The sequence below is a fragment of the Trematomus bernacchii genome, unplaced genomic scaffold (genome assembly GCF_902827165.1).
Source record: "Trematomus bernacchii unplaced genomic scaffold, fTreBer1.1, whole genome shotgun sequence".
Taxonomy (NCBI): Eukaryota; Metazoa; Chordata; class Actinopteri; order Perciformes; family Nototheniidae; genus Trematomus; species Trematomus bernacchii.
Window position 1 is genome coordinate 8,480,081 of NW_022987342.1, and position 20,174 is coordinate 8,500,254.

Below are 20,174 nucleotides of genomic sequence, written 5' to 3' on the forward strand. Positions count from 1 at the left end.
TTCTCAGGAGCCTTTACACTGCACACCAGCAAGAGGGGTAACTGCAGCTGTTACTTAAAACACTGCCTTTTCATGTCCTGCTCTGCATTTGGACAATTGTAGACCGGATTTTTGGGGGGCTCGTTCGAGGGCGGGCGAGCTTCTGGACTCGAACTCGGAGCGACAACAAGACTCACCTGAACACAGTGCTGGATATCCTTCCTGTTCATTCTAACGTAACAAAAACTAGTTCCTAGTCATTCGCCAGCCGGGCACATCAGAAGCTGGCTCCAATTTCTGCACTGTGAAATTGAATCAGAGGAACAGAGAGGCAATACAGCAGAGGCTTTGTGTCCCTGCAATTGAAACACTAACCAGCTGAAAATATCAAAGAGCGTCCTGGACAAAGCGCTCCTCTCAAACCTCTCTCTCAAATCTGCAGTTGAAGTAGAAAGTGATCAAACAGTGAGGGGAGAGGAAGGCAAAGGGGAGCCTAGAAGGATTGTGTGCAGGTGCCGGGGCTGTCATGGTGCGTGGAGGTGGCGGGGCAGCGGCTCCGTCCTGCTGGGCCCTTTGGGCATTTGGCGCCCTGTCGCTGCTGGCACTGTGCCTGTCGGACCAGGCCATCCGCTGCCCGCTGTGCACCGAGGAGAGGCTGGCCAGCTGCCACCTGCCTGACGGCTGCGAGGAGACGGTGCGGGAGCCCGGCTGTGGCTGCTGCCCCACCTGCGCCCTGCCCAAAGGGGCCCACTGTGGCGTCTACTCGCCCCGGTGTACCACGGGCCTCCGCTGCTACCCGCCACGCGGCGTCGAGAGGCCGCTGCACTCGCTGATGCACGGCCAGGGGGTGTGCACTGACGAGAGGGAGGTGGAGGACAACTCAGGTGAGAGTAAAGGGGTCTGAACTCATGGAGAATATATTTTCCTTTTACTTTCTTTTGGTTTAGAGGGTGGCAGTGGCTCAGGAGGTAGATGGTCGTCCTCCAAATGGACGGTTGGTGGTTTGATCCCCAAACCTTTCAGTTAACATGTTGATGAGTCCTTGGGCAAGATACTTAAACCCAAATTGGTTCCGATGGCATGGGCCTTACCTGAGCCGGGCACGGTCAAAGTAAGGTGTGTGTGTGTGTGTGTGTGTGTGTGTGTGTGTGTGTGTGTGTGTGTGTGTGTGTGTGTGTGTGTGTGTGTGTGTGTGTGTGTGTGACAATGTGCTGCTTGTTGACCCTAATCACGGCTAAGCCCCGCACCAGAGCCTGGACACTCACCAGCTCCTCGCACATGGCCTGATGGGGGGGTGCACACACTGTCGGCTGCTCGCTGAGAGAGAGGCCCTGCTGTAAAACGCAGAGCCGGGTCCTGATAGCTGAGGTGGGCGTGTGTGAGTGTGTGTGAGGAGCTTCTGCTGCATCCTTCTGCAGCGTGTATGACCGTGTGACGTGCTTGTGAGGAAGGAACCATGCATTTTGTTAATACGGAGAAAAGAATACCTGCATATAGCTCATCATGCAAATACTAAACTGAGATCCTGCAGGTTGACGTGCACTGAATTGAAATGCATTGTGGGAATGAGAGCGTGTGTGTGGGAAAGTGAATGTGTGTGTTTGTAATAGGAGGAGGTAATAAAAGCCGCGTATGAAATGACTGTAATGGAGTGTGGCCAGCGTGGGGCTATTAGAGCTCTCTGCAATCAGTAATTCATTTGGTGCTCTTTCATGGACGCCCCCGTGCCGCCTCCTCCTCCTCTTCCTCCTCCTCCTCCTCCTGCTGCAGATGTCTAAATGTCTCTATCACACTCTTTTGGTACAGCTTTTTATTTCCTTCTTTATTGTTGCATTCACTTTCCAAACAGAAAGTCCGTTTCCACTTTCACAAGGTGGGATGTCTAATACTGGAAGTCTTATCTACGGTTCCAGTTCACTGCTTTGACGCTGACTGCTTCTCCGGTCTCCAATGTTTGTCTTCCTCTGCTCTCCACAAAGGGAGTGGTGTTGATTTCCATTAAGCCATATGAGACAGTTGTAATAATGTGTCTTAGACAAGGTGGCTCTTTCATTGGTTCCAGATCATCAGCTAACCTGCCAGTCGTTTGTTCCACTGATCTCCCAGACAGTAATGGTAGTAGAGTGTCTGTAAGTGCCAGAACACCAAAGATTTGGATGAACTCAGCCAATATAAAACTCCCAGGACTCTCATCTTCATTGCGGCATCTGTTTCCCCTGGTCCCGGGTGCACCCCCACCCCCGCCCCCCCCCTAACAAGCCTTGGAGCGCATCGCCCACCGCGTCCAGCTCCTTCATAAGGATGAGCTCATCGGCACTCTTGCTGCCAGAGTTGAAATGAGAGCCTTCTGCTCTGTGTGCAGGGCCAGCGTAGGTTAGGCGTTGCATGACTAAATGGAATCAGAAAGAAGAGGAAAGCTGCTCAGAGCCTGATAATAAAACTGGGGGCTGTCCGTCTTGCAGAAGGGTTATTGTTTCGGCTCTTTGATGCTGTCCGATCAGCCGGGTTTCAGAGCACAGGGAGGGAGTCTCCGGTCCGGGGTGGGGCGGCAGTATTTTGGAAAGTTCATACGTTTGTTTTGGGTGTTCTGTAATCTGAGTGCTCAAGTCTGTTTGCCTGCACACTGCTTCTCACCGCTGGAATCTGTCATAACAAAGCGGGGAAGCACGGCCCGATAAATCTCACTGTAAATCAATTCTGCCGTGTAGCAGCTCAGATCGCTGGATAAGAATGTTCAAAGTAAACCATGGCAGGGGGAGAGACAATCAGAAAGGCGTAGGGGGAGAGGCGAAGAGCAACTCCAGTCACAAGCAGGAGATTTCCTTTGTGGCGCATTCACCGTACTTATGCATTATTAAACAAGGGGGTGCATCTCCTGAATACATGTCTGACACTGCCCCACTCCTAGCAACAGTGAACATGCTAGATAAAAATAGAAGAGAGTTTTTAAAAACCAAGAGAATTTATAATGAAAAGTACCCTGAGATGGAGGCAGAGCTCCACAGTCCACTGAAGGGAATTTAGGATGCTAATAGTTGCAGCTCTGCATCCAGATACTGCAAAATAACACATGCATAAGATTTGTGCTGCTTCGTGACCTCTCTTTAAGGCTGGTTTTATACTTGCTACTAATGAAAGAAGAAGATAATACAAATTCATGAAATCAAGCTGGCAAAGGTTATGAGCCATCACTCCTTGTGTATTTAAAAACAATGTTTTATCAACCTCCTATTCTTGAGGCAAAATGTCCATGGCAACAATAAGCACTACCCTGCATCTTGTGTCAAAATCTAAGACAGCTTCATTTCATCTTAATCGTTCATTCTTAGAAACCCTCGCTAACTAGATACTCAGAATGAATCATCATGCGTATGTTGGCGTCTGCTACTGCATTCCTGCCGAGTCGGCCCTGGTGTCGTGTTCGAATGCTTCCCTCTGACAGTGAAACGGATATTATTTACAAACTGATACAGATGTCAGATATGAAAAGTCTTACACCTACAGGCAATGAAGGAGTTGCATGAATGGAGCTGTTGACGAAGCGTGACTCTGTCCAACTGCGCCCCAATTTGCTGTGACGCACGCAGGTCTTGATGAAAGCAGCATGCTAACTTTGATTTTCCCCGGCACATTTTGGGAGATGTGGATGTGCTATGTGAGGATTTTCCATAACATCTTTCAGCAGATGTCCCTTATTGTTGTGTGTTTGCTTTCTTTTGTGCTGTGCAGCCCATTTGTACAGCTGCAGCTCTCATGCAGGAGTACATTTGATCAGCCCCCTTCTCGTGTTGGAGATGAGGGACACAAACAGGCCAACATAGTCCTGGCCATGAACACAGGCCCAATCTGAGCAGGACAGTGAAACCTTGGTTGCTGATTGGCTAATGGTTACACAAAAAATCATAAAGTGGCCATCAGATCAGCTCATTTTCAGACAGGTTTTTATATAAATGGATCAAGGTTCAAGGTTCAAGGTTCAAGGTTCTTTATTGTCAATCTGACATAGCTACAGAGTAATTATGCAGTTGAAAATCTTATGTCACAGGCTTCTCCAACAATGCAACATAATAACATAACATCAGGACAAAAAGAGAGCAAATCTTTGTTCCTGAAACTTTCAGAATCTCTTTGCACAGAGGGGACACATGGTTATGTATAGAATACATGAAAAAGTGGATTTTGCATAATAGGTCCCCTTTAATACATGCCTTTCATATAATGATCAATACTTGTATTGATATTTCAGGTAGTATGTCTAGTCACTGGTTCGTTAAGATACTGTAGTATTAACTTCCTCTCCTTGCACTGAAATGATACATATATTTTAAAAAGGGCAATCCACTCAAATGAAGTGAATGATATACTTAAATATGGTTTGATCTCATTCACTCCGGCTGCAGCTTTCTGTCATGTCTTAGATCTATTCTAGTAGTAGATTCAGTGCATCAACAATTGATGAAGTAAAGTTGGCTAGTACAGTATGATAGATTTTTACACATCTGTAATAAATGAAAAAAAAATGGTGGTGTAGTTTCCATGAGGTTAAATATGACTTTAATCATATTAGATCACTTAATATTGTTGCACTCAGATGCTTTAAAAACTTTTTTTTTAATCTAGATTGAAAATTAGGGTTGCGTTCCGAAAACAGAAAGAACTGTGGAAGAAATCTCATAGGGGGCAGGGAGTGTGGGAAAACACTCTGTATTGAATTGATATGACCAAACCATGTTTGATTTCCATCAGTGCAATCCAAAGGGTTTTTGTCAGGATAAAAACAATGTGCATACTGAAGGTAATCTAGCTGGGAGATGATAATGGCTTTATTTTTGGGATGCAGTTTCTTTGATTTTCGCACAGCAGTTTATGAAAGAAGGAATGTGCATTTTTTTATCCCTCACTAAAATGTTTGTCTTAAGATGATCTGCTTGTAAAAATGTTAATCAAAAAGGAGAGTAAACTGGTGCTGCCCTGCTCTCTTTGGATTCAGGCTCACAGACGTGTCGTACTTCAGGATGTCTGTTTTATAACATCAGTAGAAAGCAAAGTGGCCAAAGAAGCATCAGTCAGTCCAGCAGCTTTCCTTTTCACAAAGGTTGCCTTTGTGATTCACTGTTGATTTAACTATCTTTTCTTTGACAAATGACCCTTATCCAACATTTCCACTGGCCTTTTTACCCCTAGTGTTTTTAGGAGTGCCCCAAACATTGACTCAGATGATTAACTGATTCAAAGAAAGCTCCTGCCAGGAAACCAGGATCCAGTGTTGACTAAAGTGAACACTTTTTTGGGACAAGGCCTAGTTGATTTTGGAGCTGTCTGCCAGCTCTCACTTATCAAACACTTTGGAGGAGTAGCCTCCAGAAAGAGTGTTCATTTTTCAGGAGATTAGTTGCTGTCAATATAGTATAATCTATTATTTCTATCTCTGTCACAAGAACCAAAACATTACACTCAATGTTTTCCCGCATCTTGTGAAAGTTTGAAATGAAATTGACATTTAAGCCTCTCTGGGCAAGGTTTATGGAGCGATTCTTTGTTAAAAGCAATCTAATCCCTGTGTTTATAAAACATGAATGAATAAGGTGGAGGAACAGGAATGACCCTGGCTAAGGCAAAGGCCTCAGTAAAAGATATGATGCCTGTGCACTGAGCCGTGACTCTTTAATGCACTAAAGTGAGGATGGATTCAAAGGAAAAGACAAATAGTTTACAATGTTTTCATGGGCTATGGGACACCTAGAACTACGCACCAGTTGCATTTTAACCCCACCCATCATTGATGTCACAGTGTATAACACGCCCTGAAGTACATTCCTACATCACTGCAACAAAAAGTAAAAAAGTAAAAAAATTGCTCAGCAAAAACAAAGAACTACTTTCTATATGGAATGCTTGAAATGTTGATTACATTGTGAAATTTGCGGAATTCAAAAGCTACATTTCCTTAACTTTCCACTTTAAGCTCGATCAAAAATGCAAGTCAATCCCCATACAGATACATGTTCAAATGACCAACTTTACAACAGTATACACATGCTACCATCCTGGTACAAACACTTTTTTGAGGTCTCTATATAATGAGTGAATTCAATAAAATAAATAAAAACAATTGAAACCACTTATTATGATATTGCTAAAAATTATGCAAAATGACGTGCACGGTCACGTTAAAGGTGGGGTAGGTAAGTTTGAGAAACCGGCTCGAGATACACTTTTTGTTATATTCCATGGAATGCTCTTAACATCCCGATAGCAATGAATATCTTAAGTGCTTTGACAAAAAATCCATAACAAAATGTCATCTGTGGAAGCCGTAGTACTGTAAAAAGCACGACCAATCATTTTAGCCGGCCCGGCTAAAATAACTGGATGGCCTACCTGCCTGTCAGCCTTCCATCTGTGCACAAACTTATCTCGTGCCCTCATTGGTCATGTGCGCGTTCGTGTGTGTTGGAGGAGGGGCTCTATAAGGAAGTGGCAGATTTTCTCCGGTTGTGTATTTTCAAATTCTCGCGATCTCGAGCCGGTTTCTCAAACTTACCTACCCCACCTTTAAGTGACAGGTGGGTGAGGACAAAGGTTTCTAGCTGCTGGCCGGGTCTGCCACCAAGGATCCACCTCTCCTCCCATTTTGGATTAGCCAAGAGTTTGGATAAGTTTGGTGGTGCCGCCCACGCTGAACATTGGCTCTTGAATAACCATGTCACAGAGACAAGGTCCACATTTTATCCAGCCTATGATTGTGACCAATATATTAACTGAGTGGGACATTCTATAGTTGCAAAATATAACCGTCATGACCTCTTACATAGGTTTGCCACTTTGTTGTTACTTTTAAAATATTATACATATAGATACATACACATACAGACATGAGGGAACTGGGAAAAGCTGATGTTGGCTCTATGTGGTATAAGGATACTCAGCAGCTCCTGTTAGGGTCTTCAGACTCAAATGTAAATGGATAATCTATGCACCACGCTTCATGAGCATCCTGTAGCGATCCTCAGCATATTTGTATTAATAGAGCAGATATTATGTTATTTTTTTAAAAGGTGCATCTCAGGTTTTTGTACAAATGTCTCACAAAGGGGATTCTCTTTTGGCTTAGAATTACAACATATTAAAACAAAAAAAGACAGGTGAAGGCAGTTTCTGAATCTAAGTTAGATTGTTTAGCATAGATGTTTATCAAGATGTATTTCTTTTTGCTGTGCACAGTGACTTGTCACTGTATCAGCTCCATGGCTGATAATGCACAGCAGGCGAGCTGCTGATCCAAATCAAATGAAAACAGAGCAGTGGCGACTTCCTCTGCAGAAAACAGCAGTGGTAGCAAACAGGACATGCCACCCCTGACCCACTTCAACATCACTTTGGCTCTCCTTACTGAGAAACTCAGAATCGGAAAAGTTTGAACTGGCGAAAGAGGAGAAAGAACAACTTGGAAGAAAGGAAACAGCTGAAACTCTGTTGGCGCTTGTGGAACAAAGTGCTGATGAGTGAGCCTTAACAGCAACAAGACTAAAAATACAAACAGCCGAGAGACACTTCCCCACGGAAAGACAAGCGGAGCAAAATGACTGTCTGTGAAGTTCAGACACACACGGTCACCTTCCAACACAGGTCGCCAAGTTGTTTACAAAATTACAATATCCCAAAAATGGCCCAGCATCAATTTCCTGTAAACAGCGGGGCTAGGACTAGCTAAAGCTTGGGATGGTTTGGATTGTTTGTATGTGGACGTGAAGAAAAGCTGCACATTGCACCAGATTAAGAAGAGTACTAAGCCACCTTGATGTTTCATTGCCAAGAGCTATTCAGTGAATGCCTGGCAGTGACCTTCGATATTAACCATGGCTCAGATCTGGTTCAATGATCGGAGCGAGAACAGCTTCACACACACAGTTTAAAGTGCTTTGATTCTAGTGCCAATCTGCAAAATGCCCCGGGCTATGAGCAAAAAGACTACACTCTGCCAAGTCTTGTTGGCCACAGGTGAAAAAGCACACACAAAACCCCTTACCCCCATTTTAGCTATCTTGTGCACACACACACACACACACACACACACACACACACACACACACACACACACACACACACACACACACACACACACACACACACACACACACACACACACACACACACACACACACACACACACACAGTTGTGCCCACTTGTGACAGAGCAAATACCCTCTAACAACCTCCATCTGGCACGGAGGGAGGTTGTTGTGGAGGGGTGGAGAATGAGGAGGGAGGGGGGCATTTCCTGAGGAAGCAGCTGTCTGCCTGAAGGGCCGCAGATCTGCAGGATTATAGGGATGCAAAGGTGAATGTGGCACAGACCATAATGTACAGAGGGTGGTAGAACAGGGGTGGTACGGTATAAAAAGCCTCAGAGCTGGTGGCATGGTGGTGGTGCAGGAGTAGAGCAGCAGATTACCCCCCAGAGCGGGAACATGGCTCTGTGTCCTTGAGGTTAACCTGGCCTCCTTTTTAGCCTACATCACATGGCATACAGCTGGACATGGTGGACAAGGACTCATTGCCTCATATTGCGCTCATATCATTAAAACACATTGAATTCTAAATCAGCATTAAATGTCTTTGCATGGTATTCATTGTGTTTTAAGTCTGTATCTGTGCACGGTTGCAGAAAAAGGAAAGCTGTACTTATATAAATATTATTATATGAAGTATTTGTAGAATTCGATTACACAGTCTTGTGTAACTGACTTGTGCAAAACAACATTTTAAAATAACTCCAGAGCATTGTAAAAGTCCAAAAGTCTACTGTTATTGGAGAAGGATGGATGTCATTATTTCCAAAATTCACAACAACAAAATATAATTTTTCAATCCAACATTTTTACCCCACTCAATAAACTGTTCTATCCCACTTGCTGCACATTAATGGAGGTCCATTCTGACATGCTATATTCAGGTTGATTAACTAAAAATGCCTCACTAATTTAAAGAGGCCCTTTAATGCTTTTGAGGGGTTTCCTATCCTGTAGTGTGTTCTATAGGTTTGTGTGCATGTCAATGCAAAGGCTAAAATCCTGAATAAAGTTCCCTCCAGATGGACTTTATCTCTTACAAACTTGTTTACATAGTGACATCACTATGTAACACTCGCGCTGGCTAGCGCTCCAACACATTGTCGACATCTCTAAACATGAAAGCATGTCACATAATAGGGCTTCTTCTATTGAACCCGTTTATTAATTTGAAGGGATAATCCTTCAAGGATTTTAAATAGTTTTTTGGGGGGATGTCACAAAATATGAAGACAGACATTTAGAGCTTCATTGAAAACCTCAACAAAAGTTTTGAAATGTAGAACAATGTCAGTTCAGCCTCCTACAACTGTTTATGTAATACTTGACGTCAGTGCAATGTCCAATTTGTTGACATGGAGGAACTAAAACATTTCCCCTTGTCCTTTAGCAATGGAGAGGCAGGATGAGATCATCCCTGAACACCCGAACAACAGCAACATCCGCTGCAGTCCGCAGGACAAGCGCTGCATACAGAAGACCCTGGCCCGACACCCTCCCAAATCCAACCAGAGAAATAACAACGCCCGGGAGGAGGCCAAGGCGGCACTGGTGAGAGCAACATCTTCTGACATGTTTAGGGAAAACAACCAACTCAGGCAATCCCTTCTGCTGCAAAAGCCTCAGCCCAGCAGGTGTTTCACATTAAGGCTTTATATTTCCAAAGCCATAAGCGTAACAGTCAGGTTATAAATGAACAAATTAGTTATTTACAGACCGTAACATTTAATTGCGGTCTTGCGGAATAAAGTACAGGTGCACATTGACATCAGCATGCAATTTGATGCTTTAATGTTGGCAAGAGGGGGATCATAACATCCACATTAATCAGTAACAGACTGCTTTTACCACATTTTAGTGCATTCATTTAACACAGACGTTTGCCAAACATGTCCATGTGTCTCCCGCATATAGGTTAGGATTTAAAGACTTGTGGTGAAGCAGCTGGATTGGCTTTGCGGATTGATTATAAAAATCGGCCACAATGATGCATTCACATGCAATCATTAGTTGGCTTGGGTAATATAAACCTCTGCGATGTTGAGTTTATCTTTTATGCCTAAGAAGCACTTTGATTTTATTTCATCAAATAAATCATGACAGCAAAGTTAAAGTTGGTATTGCTCAATTAATATAGTTGCCTGCTATTTATTTCCCACTTTAAAATTCCACTTTTTACTTGATTGCATATTTGGTGTTCATTCCATTTTTGCCAAACTGGAATGATGTTTTTACATGTGGTGGTTCATTTGAAGTTGATCATTTAAATGTTCTCCCTATTTTGTTTTCTGAAGATCAGCAATAATAGACTGCACAATTGGGAAAATTGAAGTTTCATTTGTTTAATTTCCCTATAACCATTTTAGTTGCAACGAATACATTCATACACAAGTTGAAGCTCTGCCTTACTGCTGCCTTCACTGTACAGCTACAGTATAACAAATGATACTTTAAAGAAATGATTTCAAACATTCCTCCTCAGAGTGGTGCAGGAATGAGTCCTTAAACCCTGAAATTGAGTTAGCATTTTACCACTTCTGGTTCATTGTTCACAAAGTCAATGGTTTTTGAACATGTATGACATATATTCTGTTGTTAACACAAGCTGAAGAGATCTTAACATTTTATATGACATCAAATACATCACTGAACATCCCACTGGTGAATCTCCAAAGCCTCTGTGTCATAAAAACAGCGGTTGCTAAAAAGTGACTACATTTGACTACTAAACGTCATCACACCAAACATTAGCCTCCTTTAGCTTAGCGGTGGTCTCACCGTGATGTAGTTTCGATATTAACATTTGAATGTGCAGTGTTCCGAGATTTGATTATCGCACAACACATCCCTATTAAGATGTAAAAAAGACTACATTGTGCTGCCCAACTTGATCTGGAATGCTGTTGTGTACAGACATCAAATAACAAAGTGATTTCTCCTACAGGCTCCATGTCGTGCTGAGCTACAGAGAGCGTTGGACAGATTGGCGTCAAATAGCCGCACACATGACGATCTCTTCACGATCCCAATACCCAACTGTGACAGGAACGGAGATTTCCACACTAAACAGGTCTGTGATCAGGCTTTATTGAATGACTGAGCAGAACACTATTTGGCCATGTGAACTGGCAAACTGTGAAGCCATATTATAAAGCCAATATAAATACAAATCTTTCAAACTTCATCAGGAATATAACGCAAAACATGCCTGCAGAAGATGAAGTATTGTCTTACTAGTGGAATAACAACACAGACTTGCTCCAAGCAGACTGTCACAGAGACGCCAAGGCCTTTTTTTGCAGTGATTTGTGGAGTCGAAGAGAGACGAATGGTTTGTTAAAGTGGTTTTCTCTAAACAGTTACCAAAAATCACTTTATTACTGTTATGGGTGCAATTAGCCCTTCGAGGCAGTCACTTTTTTGTTATTGTGCGTTTGCACGATTGGGCAACTACGCAGATAAGAGGGAGACAATCAGAGAAGATAACACAGATAAGACTGCTCAGACTTGTATATGCAATCAAAGCAGACGCAGAGTGAGTGATAAAAGAACGCTCTGCTAACACATTCACAGTCTCCGTTGTGTTGATTGTGTAACGCGGTTAAAGGATCTGTCTGCTCACATTCACAGGCATCTGTTTACTGTTTAACCAAATGTGCACTGTGATAAACCCTATTGGGGAGTAAAGCACAGGTCATACGGGACAACTGGCAATCATTTCATGGCAGGGTTACTCGGAGATCCTTAACTTACCTTAAAGGCTTTTGGAAACTGTAAATCATTAAAGAAAAAATACAAAATGACCCAAACAGTTAGGATTACAGGAATCATTCAAAGTCCAGAGCTGGAATCTCATGGGCTTTGTATATTTGACCATTTAGGGAAAACATAGCCAAGTGTGCATTACAATGAAATCATCTTTAAAAGCTTAGAAGTCAGGCCTGATGTCATCCATGGGGATTATGGCCCTGCCAATACGGCCTCGAATGTTCTTTAAAGATAATCAAACTAGTCTGTAACCTCAGTTTGAACCTCCAGTCATTGATTTCTCAGGACAGAACAAGCTGTTGACACAACACAAAACAACACAAAGACAACTTATCTCCTTAACAGAACTCGTTAGCAAACACCTGCATGTTTGCACATGCAGAAATTCCAATATTCACTCTTTTTTAAGCTGTTTTGCTCTCCAGCAATGACTTTCTGCTCAATTCTGCACATAATTCAGTTCCATTTGTTCTCAGTGTGACGTTTGGTAAAGGACAGGCAAGGTCAAATAGGCTTTGAGAGCTCATTTGTTGAATACAGAAGTCGGCTGCTAAAGAAATACTCAGATATTAAGATTGAGAGTGAACTAAAATATTAAAGTTTGGACCAGAAATATAAAATGTTGATGCCATGAAAGAGAATTGTAAAACCTAGGAGAACTGCAGAGTTGGTTGATAAGGGACCCTTATTGTATCGTAATGAACAACTTTAAAATACATATAGTTGTTCCATCTATTGTTAAAAGAAAGATATTTGTTAGAGCCAGCTTTGCCAAATGTGATCGCATTAGAGACTTCAACTGATCGTATTTTGACAAAAACAGTCGTACGCTAATCATGAGCATGCAAACAAATAGGTGTGAATGTGTAACCTAAAGGCCCTGACACACCAAGCAGTCACCAGAGAACCCACCGACGCCGACTGTTGCGTCGCCGTGTTCTCCTGCGTCTTGGCCATGTGTCGCACTGGAACACACCGCAAAGACTTCAGCCGAGCACGTACGAACTGCGCATGCGTGAGTGGCAATAACTCTCCTTACCAGCAGGCGGCGGTAGTGTGTATTCGTCATTCAAAAGAGGCAACAACCGGAAGACAGAGAAGAAGAACAGACTGATCTAAACAAACAACAAATAGCGTGTGCGTTCCATTTTCACTCTCGTCCATCGAAAACATGTTTCGTGCGGTACTGGAGCTATCAGCCATTGGAGTGTTGCTTGTGGAAGACATTCTCAAGCAACCGTTTGCTTCTCATGCACTGATTCGCTAGCTGAACAGCCAATCAGAGTGATTTCTTTGTCCGACTGCCTGTGGCCGACGCACGGCCGATTCAACATGTTGAATCGGCCGTGCGTCGGCCATGAAAGGCCAAATAAGGCGTGTCACGGCCGACGGTGCGGGACACACCAAATTGAGTTTGGGCGACAGGGCACGCTTCGTCGTCCGACTAACGAAAACGGACGATTTCAGCCTGGTGTGTCAGGGCCTTTAGACAAAAAAAGTAAACACATATTCATACAACTTGTGATGCCTTCAATTCAATTTTATTTATATTTCTTTTTTGATTAAATCAAGCTAACATTCATCAAGCTATACGAGTGAGGGGGGGGTCCCTAAGTTAATCAGTAAGACATGTAGCGCGACTGGAAGCTGTAAACTCTCTTCCAATGAGTGTGAAGCAGCAGGAGAGAGCATGACAGTGCTGGCGAGACAGGCATATCAACGTCATAGCCATACACAGATTATGATTGGCTGGAGAGTGTTCATGTGAGAAGACATGCATAAGATGTAGGATCAATATTTCGCTATGCGAGAATGTATAAAAATGAGACAAACAGGCTTTAGACATGCAGTGTTTTAGGCAGGCTCATTTCCAGAGTGAGATGCAAAGAGATACATTGACTTTAGCGCCCTAAAAAGTGGGTCATAAGAGTAGATACCAAATGCCACCTTGTGAAAAAAGATATTGGAAGAGTCACAAATTGGTAAAATGATCAAACATTGTGGCACTTTTTGGCATTATTCACAGGGGAGGACAACATTAAAGTAAAGATATGATTATCATACATGGCATTGCTGAGTAGAGCAGCTTTAATATTTGAACCTGCAGTCGAAGAGACTTGTTAGAAGTTACTAGAATATGTATATATCTTTTCTGCCTGCAGTGTCATCCCGCACGTGACGGCCTGCGGGGAAAGTGCTGGTGTGTGGACCAGAAGACGGGCATGAGACTGCCGGGCCCACTGGAGCCACGAGGGGATCTGGACTGCCACCAGTTAATGACTGCTACCCTGAGGGATTGAGGAGTGGATGGGCTGTGGGGGGGGGGGACCAGCTGGATTCTACTGGTGCTTATTAGTAGAACTACGCGAGGAAAGGACTTTGCTCTAAAGCCTCGCTTCACCTGAGGCCGGTACTTGAGCCAGCGCAACAAAAAGGAAACCATTGTTTTATTTTGCTATTTTGTTTTCTGTGTGTGAGAGTATGTGATCACAGATTTGTTTGAGCACTTGTTGTGTATTGTTTCTATGTGAACTTCAAGACCGATAGTCTTTAGACACATGCGCTTTAAAGCTACAGGTAATTGTGATCTTTGTTAGAGAGCAAAATGTGTTGTTCTCTCTAGTCTAGCTTCAGTAGATGATTGTTCAAAATGATGTTGCATCAACCCTACCAGATAATCAGACGTGAAATACCACAGGAGCTGTTAGCACTAGAGCGGCTGGAATAACTGCATCAGGACAATCCAGGAAGATGATCAGATAAAGGATTGTGTTGGTTTTTTACACAATATGTGAAATAGATTTTAATGTCTCATTGTACTGTCCTATTTGTCCATTACCCCACTCATCTGGTAACTAGGTAAAAACAAAGCACAATATGTGTTTGCAAACACAAAGTCTAGTTCAGTGACGACACAAGAGCAATAAAATAAGGGATGATAACAGATCAAATGAACAAAGAAACGGGGGAGGGGGGAGGCAAAGGAATGCAACGATTCCCTGCCATGAGTTACCAAATGATAAGCCATAGCTTTTCCCAACATCAAACCAAAGTGGAAAGTGAGATAAAAGAGATTACTTTCAACAACTGTATCTCTGACAGGCCAGAGCAGATTAGCTTCACCGCCCCGTGGCTAACTCTGCTAGCTCTGTATCCTGGTGGTGTGGAGGGACTGGCAGCGCAGCAGGCACACACCCTGGACCCTGCTGATAGGCTAATCATATTTCTCCAGCTGGTGCTAACAAGCCAGTGTTACTTTGATGATGTATGAATATGCTTCAACATGAACGATTTCTCTCCAAACAGACTGCTTCGCAGAACTTTCATGGTGCTATATACTGATCGTGCCAAAAAACAAACAAAACGGCTTCTGCACTTTTGGGGTATTGTTGAAGAATGGAACAGAAGACTGGGATTTCAGAAAGGGAGCATTTAGCATCAGCAAGTGTGAGGATCACCTACATGTGTGACTATCTGCACTAGCTACTGGCCAAGAGGGCTTTCGAAGTGTGTATAAAAAGTTATTGTTGAAATGTATAGGTTACCTGACAATAGAGTGGTGCAGGAATGAGTCTTAAACCCGGCAATGAGTTGTTTCAAAGTCAATGTACTTTTTGTTTTTGTTTAGGTGCCTCAAGCTTACGCTATATTCACGTTTTGTTCTGCAATATAAAATACGTCAGTAAACACAGCAATGGTGAATGTCTGAAGCTTTTATAAGTCTTAAAAACTGACATTTCTAACCAGTGGCTTAATGAGACTACTTAAAGTTATAAGTATAGGCAAATAATAATACAAGTCAGTGGTGATGCTCAGTCATTTGACCGGGATTTTGTTTGTTTGTTTTAGAGCCTAACGTTAGCGGTTTGCTTCTGGCCAATGCATTTTCGCATGGGCCAGAAGTGATATATTTTGTCAATATGTCAAAATTATACTGCTGAACAAAACGTGTATCATAAACATGTCTTGGCTACAGGTCTTATGTTCTGCAATATTTCAAAATGTTATGGAAAATCCCATAACTTTTAGTTTAGGTAGCTCTTGTGATGCTAAGTTCTGGGTCGGCCTAAACAACTACTTCACTTCACTGTACCACTCGATAGCGCTGCACTAACACTTCAGATAGCTGGCCTGTTGTTTCATTGGCAAAAGTTGTACATTGCAGGTGTGATGAGTCTTTAATATACAAGCAGAGCATAATAAGCATTAATGAATAAACTCCTGGCAGCAAAGCCACTCCAAGTCAACATGAAGCTTGGAACTGAGGTTGAGTTGCAGTAAAGAGAGTATAATGATTATGTGGAAACATGACAACGCTGGCTCTCATATCGTCTGTAGGGCATCAGACTAATATTAAAATGAGTTATTTACCAGTGCAAATATCATAGCTTCTCATCAAGATGCTGTAAGTGAGGCTAGTAATATTCTTATAGAAGTGTGTTGTACTTGTGGCAGAATAGCAGGCTTAAGCTAATGCTGGTGTTTATCACAACCAGATATGGACAGCCTGCTCTGTCCCGTTGGAGACTTTGGTTTTTATTAAGTCAAGCACAAATGTATCTAAATGTGTCATTATTATAAGAAGAGCATAAATGTCAAGCTAACAAATACATTTGCAGTGCAGTTATTACAGATATGTCAAAAAGATGAAATCCTATTAAAAAAACAAACAGATTAAAGCTTCTGTCACAACATGGATTTCTTGTTATTTTTATGTCTTCAGACTCTTACTTTTGAGATGGCATATCAAGGCTAATGTAGGTTGAGAAAAACAAATGATAGTGTGCAGGAAACGGGGAATATTCTAAAAGATAACCTTATTGCGCACATTTACAATAAACAAACTAGGATGTTTTCTGAGAATTGAAGTGGTATCATTAATCTGTAATCTGTCTGCTAGTATCACCTTATCCAAATCAATTTGTTGTTTTCTTTTGAATAGGCCCAATTTATTGCAATGTATATTTAAAATCTGGATGCCCATGATAATGTGAATCTAGGCTAAAGTGTATTTTTTTACTGCTGAATTTGATTGCAAAATATAATTTGATTAGGTCTTCTATTGCTGGTAAATACACCTCAAGGGTTGGAGTCAGTGGTGTGATGAGGTCTATCCATCCAGCAGAAAAACAATGATGTTCCTTGTTTTTTATGAAATGTATCTCCTCAGAGAATATTCAAGTTTTTACTTGTACATTTCCATCGTATATATCAGATTTCTTTCTCAGAATATAACCCATATTTTAGATCTGTTCAGCTTTTAATAAGACTATTTGAGCAAAAAACACTGAAGGGAGGTTCATTCAGCTGCAAACAGAAATAAAAGAAGTGCCATGGAAACTTTTATTGTTATCTTTATAATGCAGTTTTGCAAATGTTTCCGTATTGAATTGGGTCTCTTTCTCAAATGCAGTGCATACATTGTGAGTCTGCTGCTAACTGGGGACAGTTCATATGGGCCAGAGTTCCCAAAGGTAATCTAACAAAAGTTCCCCCACATCATCTCAGCATTTCTGTGAGGATCTCCAGTGCATCCTTAAAGACACTCAATCGAAATAAAAAAAAGCAGAAAAGTTCAAAATAAGTTTTAAATAGGTTTACATATTATAAGGTAAATCACAATAACCAATTCCAATAAAAAAACCTCACAAGTCACTTATTTTCTTGTCTCTGTCTTGGCCTAGTTATTATGTTGTATTTAATATCAGTCAGAATTTTAGATTTTGGTTGCCAGTTACTAACAACTCTACATACTGTGTAATTGAATGTGATGTAGTGTCGCTGAAGTCAATGATCAATTTGCTGGTGTATTGCCACTTGATGACTACTTTCTTGTCACTGAAGAAAGAAATGTATCCAAAGATAGTTCACCAAAACACAGACGGATAGACAGAAGATGCTATGGGTGGAGAGTCATGCTGCAGCTTAAAACTGTCAAAAACCAAATATCCTGAGAGTCGTCCCAAAGACAAAGTATCTGAAGACATCAATACTCATTCAGTGAACTGCATGCATACAATGAAGTCCCAGCTAAACCCTATCATTCATTACCAGATGAAGGGTTACTAAACGTGTTTCTCTGGTAACTGCAATCTGTGAGAGAGAGGGCCTTCTAACAACATGAACTGTGTATATAAGATATAGTCCGTTGGTTGATCTCTAACTTTGATGTACTGAACAGTGATTGCATTTCTCGCCAATAGACTGTTCCTGTTTGCCTTTGATATTATCTAATCATTTGTAGAAGATATTAAGTAATGTTTGCATGCATACAAATGGACTGTGGTTGGAAACAGCGTAGGTCTTGTGTATCTTGTCCAGAGCAGGACCGTTATACTAAAACACTGAAGCTATCTAAAAACAAATGAAATGATCATTATAATGTCAATGTTTACCTGATGAAAATGTACACATTGTAATACATCAATTAAAACATTTTAGAAACTACAAATCTATGCTGTCGCTGTTGTTATTATGATTTGAGCTTATATAATGTGTTGGTGTGTGGGCTAACAAGTCAAAGGAAGTGTGGACATAAATTGGTTGGAAATGTTTTTTTCTTCACAGTCACTGTTATACCGTCGATATAAAGTTGCCCACATCACGCATAACATTAAATGTTTGCAATAGTTTACTATAATTATACATTTTAATTGCTTAAATTGTGTGTGTTTTAAAAGTTAAAGTCTTGCATTCAACATTTTCTAAAAGTAAAATAAGTATTGCCATTAAAATATACTTAAAGTGCCAAAAGTAAAAGTATTGAATCGTATGAAATTACTGGATTATTATGTGTTAGTGTGTTTATCATTGTATTTGTAGAGCTAATTTCAATTACTTGATATACTGTTGCTGGATATCATAACCTATAAATATAGGTCAATGCTTATTTAATAATGTATTTATATTTTGTATTAGCTAATAATCTAAGTTAAAAAAGTCATTAGTAAATAAAAGCTGTCAAATAAACATAGTGGAGTAAAAAGTGCAATATTGGCTTCCAAAAATGTAGTGGAGTGGAATCATAAAGTAGCATTACAAAAATACTCTTAGGTAGTAAGTACCTAAGTACTTCAAAATTGTACTTGAGTACATTACTTAAGGAAATGTATCTTGTTACTCTCCACCACTGAATACAACATATATTTCATGTGTTTCTGTTTTTTGTTTTTGTGATTACAGACTCCAAGGTAATTGCCATATAAGCCTAGAGTTTTAAATGTTACTGTTTATATTTATTTTTTACTTTAAAATGGACAACTGGGGCATATCATTAAAAACTCAGTGCTTTTTCAGTGCATGAGGACGTACATTTTGGGATATAGAGTTCCAAAAAGCCATAAACAGTGAAATAGGATAACACATTTTTCAGTTTTCTGTAAAAACGTTGGATGCAGAAAGGCAGTCAGATTTGGCTCTCCTTGTATGTCACATGCTAATTTAAATATACAACTCCCCCATCTGAGTCTTTTGACATACAGCTTGAGAACTACCTCGCAAGCCAATCAGAGCAGACCGGGTTTTAAAAATATAGAATCTAAAATGGAGAGTTTCATAAATGGAATGAATACAGTTATATTAAGGAAGACAGAATGATAAGTAATGTGTTTTTTTTAACATGTGCAATCTAAACATATCCGCTTGAATCTCTTTAAAAAGTACATGAGATAAAAATATTGGTTTATGTTATGTATATGTTATCAAGAAGGATATTAGGATAGGACTTTTTAAGTTGTATTGATTCATTTTACAATGAAATAGGATCAGATAAAACATAGCATGATTAAATAGCTGAAATGATAGAATCATTATTATTTGTCACATACGCGGCTACTAACTATTTGTAAATGTTACATGTGATTTCTTAGGTTTTTGAAGTTTAGTTTTGTTGACCTTTGAGTTCCAAAATGCAAAAAAAGAACCAAAGCCGCTTTTAATACTGTGCCAAAATCATCAAAATGAAAACATCCTCCCCTCTGTCATGAACCTTGGAGTGACCTTCACTAGCACTTTTAAATTCGACAAGCAGGTCAGCACCGTAGTCAAATCCTGCTTTTTTAAAATAAGACTATAAATACAAAACCAAGTCGTATTTATCTTTTAAAGACCTAGAAAGGGTTATTAATGCCTTTGTTACCTCAGGTAACAAAGGCATTAAGACCAAGACTGGACTATTGCAACGCTCTGTATGTGGCTATGGACCAGGCCTCAATGAAACGCCTGCAGCTAGTCCAAAGCGCAGCTGCACGTCTTCTGACTGGCCATAAAAAGCGTGACCACATCACCCCAATTCTGGCCTCACTGCACTGGCTTCCAGTTCGGTTCGGAATTGATTTTAAAATCCTTTTATTTGTT

The 20,174-nt window shown here is 41.1% G+C and overlaps 1 protein-coding gene across 1 annotated transcript; it reads left to right on the forward strand.

Annotated features, from left to right (window-relative positions):
• On the forward strand, positions 1-18,266 carry LOC117482254 (insulin-like growth factor-binding protein 4). Its single transcript, XM_034130311.1, has 4 exons — positions 1-863; positions 9,442-9,602; positions 10,996-11,121; positions 13,982-18,266. The coding sequence occupies exons 1-4, from the start codon at positions 506-508 to the stop codon at positions 14,117-14,119; spliced, it is 783 nt and encodes a 260-aa protein (XP_033986202.1). The 5' UTR covers positions 1-505; the 3' UTR covers positions 14,120-18,266.
• The last annotated feature ends 1,908 nt before the right edge of the window (positions 18,267-20,174 follow it).

What these genes read in the sequence shown, in the direction of transcription:
- LOC117482254 (XM_034130311.1), top strand. Translation starts at nt 506, where the DNA reads ATGGTGCGTGGAGGTGGCGGGGCAGCGGCTCCGTCCTGCTGGGCCCTT. An exon ending in GGAGGTGGAGGACAACTCAG is followed by an intron (nt 864 to 9,441) that starts GTGAGAGTAAAG and finishes CTTGTCCTTTAG; the next exon opens with CAATGGAGAGGCAGGATGAG. An exon ending in GAGATTTCCACACTAAACAG is followed by an intron (nt 11,122 to 13,981) that starts GTCTGTGATCAG and finishes TTCTGCCTGCAG; the next exon opens with TGTCATCCCGCACGTGACGG.